General features: G+C 38.8%; 1 protein-coding gene across 1 annotated transcript; it reads right to left on the bottom strand.

Moving 5' to 3' along the window:
* Positions 1-1,519: 1,519 nt before the first annotated feature.
* Positions 1,520-9,227, bottom strand: cdx4 (caudal type homeobox 4). Its single transcript, XM_063059820.1, has 3 exons — positions 8,801-9,227; positions 4,330-4,475; positions 1,520-1,720 (listed from the first exon to the last, which is right to left on the bottom strand). Exons 1-3 carry the CDS (start codon positions 9,225-9,227, stop codon positions 1,520-1,522), a joined length of 774 nt encoding a protein of 257 aa, XP_062915890.1.
* Between the last annotated feature and the right edge of the window lie 2,342 nt (positions 9,228-11,569).

Genomic DNA, 11,569 nt, shown 5'->3' with positions numbered 1-11,569 from the left:
ATTGTATGTGAAATAAATAGTTTAAAAAATGAACCTGACAAATCAGTTAGCATTTACATTGCAGCTTTAATGTCAATGTAAAGTCAATTATTATTGAGTTTGAAGAACATACATATAAAAATGCTTCTCAGGTCATTGGCTCTTTGTAACATTTTTAAAATTTACTGAAGTTACTGCAAATTTTTTGGACAATGAATGTAATGTCTTCTACTTTCTTTAAACATGTTGAAGTTACCAGTCTGAATGTAAAACTACATACATTTTTTTTCTGATTTGCTTAGCATGAAAGGAATGGAAACGATAATTTCTCCAAATATATTATCCCTTATCTTTATGTTACATTTGACAGTTTTGGAGCCCAAAGTACTGTTGTGACAACCTATATCATTCCAAGCCAATAGCTCAACAAGTTTGATTGATATCTGCATTATTGAAAATTATGTTTTATTTTGATTGAATTTAACAAATTTCCCACTGTCTGATTGCTGAAAAGCTAGTGAATGAATGTAATTCTCCATACTGATAATCAAATCGAAAGACAGACAGGAGTGTACCCAAATACCCTTTTATTACTAAGTCAGATAAAGAATTGCTTCTTGTGATGTGACCTCTTTGTATTTTTTTACATTTTACATTAACAGTGAGGTATTTGGAAATTTGGTGTCTGTCTTGCTGAACATGCAGCATGTATTTTGGTAAAGTAGCTGTTTATATATATAGGTACTGTGACATACGAGTGGTGATTGATAAGTTTGTGGCCTAATGTAGAAGGAGATGAGTTATTAACTTCAAACTTTCTGCATAATCACTCAAAGAGTTGAACTGCATGTACATGTAACGAGAGCTGTATAACCCATCTTATCTATCACTCCTGCTGTGGACCACTTTCTGGAGGCCCAAGACGCCGACTTCTGCAAAGAAGGGATCCGTATGCTCCACGACCGCTGGACTAAGTGTGTAAGTGTAGGAGGGGACTGTGTTGTAAAATAAATGTGCTAGTTTTTCTAAAATTGGGTCCTTCTACCTTAGGCCACGAACTTACCAATCACCCCTCGTAGTTTACAGAGTATAACCCTCCATTTAATAATATTACAGGCAAAATGATGCATTCTGCTGTTTGTTCATATTTGGTGGGAACTTTTTACCTCCTTATTCAAGTAGGTGGAAAGTTTATGGAAAGTGTTTTCAAAATGTGAATTGGTTTTAATTTTACATGTCCATGTCGACATTTAAGAAAGGGGAATTAACATGGAGTATGGTGAGGAATGTCATGAAGACATTATAACCATCTTCTAAGTAATTTTAAGGTTCAAGCCAAAGGTTGATTTGCATACAAAACGTCTGCGTACGATCTCATAATATCATAAATTATGAATCGCTCCCTGATATCCGTAAAAATTCACATCTTCTGAAAACGTCAAGCGCCTTTTCTCTTAAATGGAGTGCTCTCTGTACATAATCTTAGGCATATGGCTGGGTCATCCTCAGAAGGTTTGAAGTCCTTATTGCTGTACACTAATTAGAGTGTGACCGTTACTTGAGCCATATTCCCAACGGATGGGCCCCCAGAGATATGGCCCCCAAGCAACATCTGGCCTGCCATTTCCACAGGACTTCCGGGACCTGGACCATGGTGAGTCAAACAGCCATCAGACTGAGCCAATTGTTTCTTCGTCATCTTCCGTTCCTTTGCCCTTCGATTCTGGAACCAGATTTTTACCTAAATGAAAGTAGAATCAAAGCAACAAAATATAACCTCAACAGTAATCAGTAAGGATTGTAGGAATTTCTATAAAGGAAAGCAATCTTTGCAATTATTCAGACATTAATTGTAATGGGACATTGCACAGAAAGTAAAGAGTTAGAATAAATTGGCCGCTTGTTGGTAATCTGTAACTCATAGTGTATAATAAATTAAGGAATTGCTGTATTTGTCAGATGTACATTGAAACATACAGTGAAATGCAGAGCAGACAGCAAATGCCAACACGCTTTCAACACTGGCATATCATGCCCACAACTTACTAATTCTAAGTCATATGTCTTTGGAACGTGGGAGCAAACTGGAACATCTGGAGGAAAGGCATGCAGCCATAGAGAGAACATACAAACTCCTTACTGCCAGTGGAGGGAATTGAACCCTAATTGCTGGTTCTGTCAATGATTTAGTCGAAGACATCAAAGGTCTTATTTCTAAGCTTACTATTGTTGCTAAAGTACATGGGATTGTTAGTGTTGAAAAGGATATTAAGAAGTTTCAAAGAGATATGAACAAATTGGAAGGAATGAACAAAAAGCGGCAAATGGAACCTAATGCGGAAAATTGTGAGGTCATCCATTTCCATTTTGGTGTACAGAACCAAAAAGCTATATTGGATTTTGAATTTGTACCGGGATTTTTAGAGGGCAAGGTGCCACATGAGGCTATGTAACAAGCTACAAGCCCCATGGTATTATAAGAAAGATCTAGCATGGATAAAGCAGTGGCTGATTGGAAGGATGCTAAGAGTGGGAATAAAGGGAGCCTTTTCTGACTGGCTGCCGATGACTAGTGGTGTTCCAAAGGGGTCTGTGTTGGGACTGGTACTTTTTATGTTACAACTCTTTTTATGATTCCAGAATTGAATGGCTTGTCATTTGAAGAGTGTTTGATGGCTCTGGGCCTGTATTCACTGAGGAGTGATCTCATTGAAATCGATTGAATGGTGAAAGGCCTTGATAGAATGGATATGGAGAGGATGGTGGAGAGTCAAAGACCAGAGAACACAGCCTCAGAATAGATGGTTGTCCTTTTAGAACAGAGATGAGGAGGAATTTCTTTAGCCAGAGAGTGGTGTATCTGCAGAATTTTTTATCACAGGCGACTGTGGAGGCCAAGTCTTTATGTATTTTTAAAGCAGAGGTTGATAGATTCTTGATTGGTCAGGGCATGAGGGGAGACGGGGAGAAGACTGGAGATTGGGGCTGAGAGGAAAATTGGATCAGCTATGATGAAATGGCGGAGAAGATTCGATGGCGAATTCTGCTCCCATATCTTGTGCTCTTACGGTTTTATATTTCTTAAATTGTGTGAAAATGCATGAATCTGATGATCACAAATCGCTGAAGGCAAACTTTCAGGGGAAGCAAGTGATCAGGAGGGCAAATGGTATGTTAGCCTATATTATGAGAATATTTGAATCCAGGGTTAAGAAAATCTTATTGTAGTTGCAGTGGGACTGCAGTCGGAGCTCTGAGTCCTGTTATGGTTTACTTACATAATAGGAAAGGTGAACTTGCTAAACTGAGAAATCACTAGACTGGTTTTAATGAACAAGCAGAGACTGAGTTGAGTGAGATTGTATTCTCTTGAGTTTAGAAGAATGAGAGGCAATCTTGTTGAAACTTACAAATTTCTTAAAGGGCTTGATAAGCTAGATACATGGAGGATGTTTTCCTTTTATGGTAAATGCTGGACTGGTAAAGGACAGGCTGTGTAAAACTGAGAAACATTTCACTCAGAGCATGGCCAACTCTGGAACTTATTGCACGAGAGACCTGTGGAGTTTCGGTGGATGCGTTTATTCAAACAGAGATGGATAGATTTTTTGGTACCAAAATATATAAAGAGAATGCTGGAAAATCATGCTAAAGTAGATCAGTCATGATTGTGGTGTAAGATGGAGCAGGCTGAAAGGTGCAGTGGCCTAACATTGCTCCCATTTATTTTCATTTTGGTTTTCTCCTCATTCTAAATGTGTCCACAACATCCAACTGTTATCCCAGTACTTCACTAAATCACTGCTCCAAGTCAGGGCAACTGTGGATTTGTTTTAAGCATTCTGGTTTTAAAGAATTAAACACCCTCAAAGTTATAAATTTGGCACATGGTGAAATCTGTTTGCATTCAGGGTATCATTTACTTATATACACAGACTCCTAGGAGTTAATAAAATTGTTTACTCCTGGATGTTAAGTAATGCAGAATTGGTTGCAATAGGAAACCAAATGAGGATTTGGACAGAAAATATTTTTCAATTTGTTAAGAATAATGAAAAACAAGTGAGCATTAACTTCTTGTTATAAGTTTTGGAAAGAAAATCATGCAATGCTCATTTTCTTTAATAAAATTATGCAGGTTCAGAGCAAGGTAAATGGGTAGACTGGGACTTTATGAACACGTTCAATCGTTGAACAGTTCAACTAATGTTCATCAATTCTGGCAGTGGGGGGGTGTTTGGTGGAGGGCGAGAAGCAGCAAGAGAAGGAAAATAATTTCAATGAAAACAGTTGAAATGTGTGGCCAACAACGGGGCAGAAATCTGTCCCCAATATTTGGTGCTAACCAACCTGTCTTTCTGAGAGTCCCAGGATAGTTGCCAGCTCAGCTTTTCTCTTGATAGTGATGTACCTGTTGTAGTGAAACTCCTTCTCCAGTTCAAGCCTCTGATGGTCTGTATAAACTACCCTGTATTTGTCTTTTGTCCGTGTTTTACCTAAAAAGTAACAATGGGAAAGTAAAACACACGTTAAACAGCTAACTCCAAAGAGCCGAATCTGCCATTTGGTTATTTGACCACACTATTTCCGTACTAGTTTTTAGGAACATTCGCCTGTTAAGACACTTGTTAATTCAGTAGTATTTCAATTCAACGTGTGCTAGTTTTTTTTCGCAGTTAGAGAAATAATTAGACGGATGGAGTCTATGAAAATAATTGGATTTATCGTCTTTGATAGTGACTTAACTATCGTCGTTGACTGTCCTTTAAAATGCTCAGTTCAAAAGAATGTTAAATGAGATTGCGATTCTTCGAGTTCAGGAATTATATTTAGTCAATTAAAGATTATCAAGTCAATATTGCATCAAGGCGTTCTGAAGCACATGCATGTAGAATATTCAAAATAATTAACATTCGGGCATCGGTACTGATAAATAAATGGAATCCTAATTCCGCCTCCCCCACCCCACACACAAGCAAGCACACAAAACACACAATGTCCCAACTTTTCTGACGTTTATGAGGTAATGCTAAATATAGAACAACTTGAAGTACATTAAGTTCTCCAAATTTTTATTTATCTAGCAATCTAAATAATTGCTGTTTTTAACCTAAATTTTGCCTGTATTTCTATAAGCATTAACTTCCCACCAGAACAGTATCCCAGTTAAGTAAATTCTCAAAACAACATGTAGTTAAGTGTATAAAATGACACTTCCGACGAAGTGTCAGTTTCGGCAGCCCAGCTTTCTACAGCCTCTCCCAGAGAGAATATAACATCCTCAGTGAAACACTTGCCCACGTTTCCCGGCGCTGAAGCTGTGAATTTAAAAGCAGAAACTCCAGTTTACCCCCCAAAAAGGCGCAAATATTGTAATAGTGAAAAGGGAAAACGTTCCGATGTCACAAAAATCCAAAAGAAAGGTAAATGACCACCATATGTAACTGTCAAATGCATACCTGAAATCCTAATTTTATTCTAAGTGCTTTCAGGATTTAAAAGAAAGGTGCAATTACCCCTCAAAATCTTTACTCTTTATAACATTTGCAGCTCGTTAATCTAATCCCAGTAATTGAAAGATGGGAGCAGACTATCCGATGAAGCACACAGTTGAACAAGTTAACAACACTACATTCATATGATAAAACGAACACACTCCACACAAAGAGCTACAAGTCGATTTTACAAAAGGCTGGCTTTCTAGTAGCTGGATCATAGGCCAATCTGTTTGATTTGCTTCGCATAAACAAGCGGCGGCATCCACTTTCATCTTTAAAGCATTTATTTCCCTAAAAATAACATTGAAATTTTAAGTATTTAGCCGAACATACTCAGGCTTCTTGGCCTACGAATACAGAAGGTGGGCGCCACTTTGTGTAACTAAGTGTTTGCGCTTATAGTGCAGCTACAATTATTTAATTAATCGTGTGGCCTACACTAACTGATCATAACATCAGTAACCCCTTAAAAGCAACATTTCTTTCATGAACTATGTTGTGAATTACTTACGTCTATGAAATGAACTACGTTCGATAAACCCTACCTAAGTGATACATTTCGGCGAATCTTCCTGAAATGTGACTATATAGTGATCCAAGCATTTCCTCCTGCTATTAATGCAGGAAGCATTAATAGGTACTTATCACTGAAATATTTTGGAGTGATTTAGGATACAGAAAACATTGGATCTTGATATTATTAACTGCTTGAACTTTTATTTGTCTTCAGACTTGCATATTGAAGGATTACTCTTTACATCAAGACGAAATACATTTTTGCTTATTTTGTATTCCTTTTTTAATATTTTATAGTATATCGTTTGAACATTGCCAACGCGTTAACGGAAATTTTGTTTTATATCGCAAATGAAATACTCAGTTTAATTTAAGTGTATCGTTATAAACTATTCACAATTAATTAAGCAGGTTTTCAAATCCAGCCTCAATGATTCAAATTAGAAAAAAAGACATCGAATTTATACTTGCACACTGGTCACAGATAAAGCATATTTGCATGTGAACAAAAATTGACCTGTCTTGCTAGTGTTTCAAGGGTTAAAATTCAACAGGTTACACGAAGCCTATGTAAATATGACCTCGTTTATAACGCGGCCATCCGCAGTAGCATTATTCACCTTTGCAATAAAATTCAGGGATACTGCGAGCCAGACAATGCTGCAAGGACAAGATTCATTATTTATTGTGAAAATCGTCACTCTTTCCGGTAATATAAAGACTCCATGTTCCCAGATAATAAGGAGTTAGGAAGCGTAACACCGCGCATATCAAAGCGAAGAAAGTGTTGAAAGGGCATGCCGCCTGAATATGACAAATAACAATGTAGTGGCTGAAGAAACGGGACCTCACAGCTAGTTTACAGGATGGCAAATTAGCATTACAACCGCGACCGGCGCCTGGCTCCTGTAATTTGCATGGGATTCTAACACTGGAATCTAGAGAAAAAAACATCTCCGTTAGATAAAATTGAAACCAGAAGTGCGTTTGATTTTGTATCAATCACTGAATATTGCGAAGGTGATTCATTGATTTATGGACATCAAGCGAAATGCTGGAGTCCAGGAGTCGTCACGTGACACCGACCATAGGAATAAGGTGGAAACCAACACGCTCCGTGCGGCTAACGTGGGAGCTTGCGAAAAGTGGCTCAGGTTTGTTCACACACACACCATGTAATAACCTCTGTGTGACCTTCAAACAGGAGCCAAAAGAAGCATTCCCCGCATTCACCAGCTGCCTTCAAATACCAAGATGCCCGGAGCTAACACCTTACACTTCGGTTCCCGGTTTTAAACCTCCTTGATTGGCAAGCTGGCCATTAATATTTGACACTAATTTTCAACACTCCTCTGGAAATGAAGTCTGAAGCTTTCTCATTTTACTCGTTGTTGACAAATTTTAAATAATGTAGAAATAAATGTCCAACTTTTATAGATGATAGAACGGCAACGGCTTTGATAATTTTCTTTGAAGTTGCTGGCACTATGGCGAATGCAAACGATTACAAAGCGTGTGATCAGATCCTAGTGTTTTCCCCTGCTTTGATTGAGGAAGTCGATTAACTCTAAAGATTGTGAATTTTATCTAGAATAATACAGATTTCATCAGATGGATATTCGTGGCTAATAAACTGTCTTCAAATATTAATGATTAATTTAAAGTATTTTTTAATTAATATCCGGAAGTATTGGACCTTCACTGAGAAAAAAAAACGTCAGCTAATATGAAGGACGATTCAGCATTCTATCCTCAATAGATAATACAGTATCCGGGGCTGTCAGGTATATCCACCTGCAAATCATCAAACTTTCGCTAATTCTGTATGAAGTAACGGGATAAAAATACAAAAGCAAGTTCTCGCATAGGTTTGAATAAGATTTCTTGGATGTTCTTGGAGCAAGATTTACATGTTGGTAGTTCCTCAACTTTCCAGACATTTAAATTAGAGCAAGCAAACGTGTAGTCCTCTCCTGAACTGTCGATCTTTGCACCAAGTAAAACACGCAGGTCGGAGTGGCCGGCGTCTAAAAGGTGTTTCGAGCAATCGGATTCTGCAGGATATTCATCCAGCTTTTCATGGTTCATCTTCAGATGTAGATAGGGCTGGCCTGAACGTTTCGATTCAATCCAACGGATCCCAAGAACGGGTCTGTCCCGACTTAGTCCCCATGTAAGGCACACTTTGGATCAACAAGAACAGGCCTTTTATTAACCGACAATGACTTTGTTTATTGCTAAATCTACGATGACAGTCCTGAATTGGCAAAAATGCAACTTCGTTAGCCAAACAAGAGATGAAAACCAATCATTTCCTCCTGAAAAATACTTCAAGTGCTTGATGTTGATGCCGGGGGTTCAGCGTGCAACCAATAAACACAATTTTATTGCGGGAAAACAGAAAACCAACAGTAAAACTGTTAAGAGAGCACACAATCATCAATTGTAGCATTTTAAACTCCATCCAGCAAGTTCCCTAATCTGCCTAAGAGATGCCAAGAAATGCCTATAAGAGTTTTCAGAAAATAAATATTCTATTGTGCAAATAACTCTGAACTCTAACCAGCATCGCCTTTTAACCAGATTCCATACCAATGAAAGCTAAGGGACAATATTCCACTATCTTTCTTTAAAAGTGGTGCTATATTGACACATCTAAACAAACATAATGGCTGAAATATATTAATGTTTGCTTTAGTCCTTGGATAATGTATTTGAATTGCACTGTTCTCCATGTTGTTTCTATCATTTAATAGGTAATTATCTTATTTGTGCAAGTAACCTGTGGCTTTTTGGAGAGCGCTTACCTGCGGCAGAGACTTGTGTTGTTTTCTTCATCCATTCATAGGGGTTGCGCCTTTGACTGTTGGGAGACGTTTGCCCCACTGAGATAGTGTCTAAAGGAGGTAGGATTCCTGCAGTCGAGGGATTCATGGCATTGTAGTCAGGCGAACTGTAAGAAACCTGCCCTGGAGAAGAGTTACTTATCTGGACTGGTACTGTGTTCGACGGGCCGGGCCCATATGAACTCCAGTCCTCTCTTGGTGGACCATAGGGAGAGGTCCAAGACACCGAGGACTGGGGATGATGTTCCATATTAGGCACATGATATCCCGCGTACTCCGAGTACTGTGACGGAGAAACGAAGTTCTGTGTGGATAAGTTAATGCTTGATCGTCTAAGGGGCCCTGGGTACATGCTTACTTCTTTATCCAATATATAGCCCACATACATGGCTAGGGTCAGGGGTTGCACGCATGCTGCAGCCAGATACGGCTGTCTGCTCCGACTGGCATCGGTCTGGTGAGACTCATGCTGAACTGGCCCTATCGCACATGATTAACCATTGTTTACAGGACCCTGCTACGAAGGGTCTAACCAAAGGAACCGCGACGTCACTGCACCGCCTGGCCACCGATTTGCATACAAATAAGAACCGGCGCTGATCTGGTAAAACCCCACCTTTCTGCTCTGTGATACAGCCTCTTGCCAGATAAAGCCATCTCATCTCGCCAGCCAGAATCAGTTCAAAGTTTTATTTAGAAGTATATCACGCACGATTATAATATCACATTCTGGAATATTTTATTTGGCAGATGTTGGGGTGGGGATAATAAAATCATGCAATTCTTACAGCACAGAAGGAGGTCAAATGGCCTTTTGCATTCTAGTCCTATCCAACTATCATCACTGCCTAACCTCTCCCCATACCTTTGCAAAGTGTTTGCTTTCATAGACATAATCAGCTCCCCTTTGAACACTTTACTGTAAATGAATTTGCCACCACTATCACACATGACAGACCTTAACCACCCAGTTTAAAAAAAATCATTTCAGAAGAGAGACTGCAGTTGCTGGAATTCAAGAAACCAATCTCAGCCTGAAATGCTGACTGATCATTTCCCCCATAGACGCTGCCTGACCTGTTGAGTTCGCACAGCATTTTGTGTGTGTTCCTCATTTTACATGTGGCTCTTTTGTCAAGCATCTTAATTCCAAGTCTTCCAGTTCTTGATCTTTCTGTCGTGGGAACAATTTATTTTCATCCACTCTATCTATATCAGTCATGATTTCAATATCTCTATCAGATCTCCATGCAGAACATTAAACCTGGTTCTGATCCATTGTTTGTCCAAGGTGAATCAGCCCAAACGGCCAAAGCCCCTCATATCTCGCATTATTTTGGCAAATCTCTTCAGCACCCGTTGGAAAGGCTTTGCACCAATCTTGAAGTCTGGCATCTAAAACTGGACATGTGGGCCAATAGCAATGGTTTAAAAAGAACTTTTTATGTGATCAACATTAACTCTTTCTCAGCCCACAGATGCTGACTGACCTGCTGAGTATTTCCAGTGTTTTCTGTTTTTGTATTAGATTTCTCGCATTTACAATTCTTTGTTTTGCATCACGACTTTCTTCTTCTTGTACTCTCACTCCTCCACCGATAAGGCCAGGACATTTTTAAGCCACATACTCATCGTCCAAAAAATTCCTTTAAATCAGTCAGACCTAACTTGCTGCTGAGAAATCCACGCAGACTTTCTCCAGTTATGCTCTTACACGTGAGTGCAAATTATGTTCCTGATTATTGCTTCTGGAATTTCCCCCGCCATTAACTGACTGGTCTCTATTTACGGACTTTATCCCTATAACCTTCTCGATGAGAACAATTTTATGTTTTAATGAAATTTGTCCAGCAAAAATAAATATAACTTCAAAGGACAAAGCGCTACAGCTTTGTCAACCCGTTTTTACATTTGTAGAGGACCCAAAAGGCGATCCGGCGAGGCTAATTTAATTCTCGAAAAATGGTCAAGAAACTTACATCCAATCAACATTCTTTTTAAACAATAAGATTGAAGCTTCTGCTCTTTTAAAAATTCTTTTACAATTTTATTACTTAAAACGGAAACAATCTTCCCCCGCCTGTTTTGGTCAATAGCAATCATGGACTAATGTGATGTCTGGATGCGGCCAAAACCCCTGGTTTCAGTAGACAGCCGCAGTACAGCGCTTACCTGGTTCATCGAGGAATTTAACAGTTTCACTCTGACCTAAAGCTAACTTGAAAAATACAAATTTAAATTGGTATTAAATGGCACCATGAACATTTAAAAAGAATTATATCATGTTGCGTTTGTTCCTGCCTTTAATTTTTTTAAAAAGTGATGTCCGGTTATAATTTTAGACTTCAGCACGCGTCAACCACAGGAAAGGCACGTTATTAATTATGTTTTTCTTCAGGCTGATCTGCCGATTAGTTGATAAATGCATCAAGCACATTCATAGTGCGAAGAGGTGCAAAGTAGCATGAAATGCTTTCTCCACTCAAGGCGAACGCTACGTTAGAAAGTGACACTTGTTAAATCTGTCCCAGGTCGAATGAATGTGTATCTGAATATGGTTTCACTTTCAATCTAAATAAATGTCCTTTCTCTATCCCCGTAACGGGCTAGTCTTCAGTGTGAGACCTTTACCTAGATTTAATACTGCCTACTCGTTGAATTAAGGCTATAAATCCAACGATAGCCCCAAATAGAATCAGCTATCCCATATTCAGCGCTCGCAGAACGAAT

Source organism: Mobula hypostoma, chromosome 10 (assembly GCF_963921235.1).
Source record: "Mobula hypostoma chromosome 10, sMobHyp1.1, whole genome shotgun sequence".
NCBI classification, from domain to species: Eukaryota; Metazoa; Chordata; class Chondrichthyes; order Myliobatiformes; family Myliobatidae; genus Mobula; species Mobula hypostoma.
The sequence above is the reverse complement of the archived record's forward strand: the minus strand, read 5'-3'. Positions and strand labels throughout refer to the sequence as shown.

Coding starts and splice junctions, on each gene's coding strand:
- cdx4 (XM_063059820.1), bottom strand. CDS start 9,227: ATGTATGTGGGCTATATATTGGATAAAGAAGTAAGCATGTACCCAGGG. Junction 4,476..8,800: donor AACACAAGTCTCTGCCGCAG/GTAAGCGCTCTC, acceptor GTTACTTTTTAG/GTAAAACACGGACAAAAGAC. Junction 1,721..4,329: donor TGGGACTCTCAGAAAGACAG/GTTGGTTAGCAC, acceptor ACTTTCATTTAG/GTAAAAATCTGGTTCCAGAA.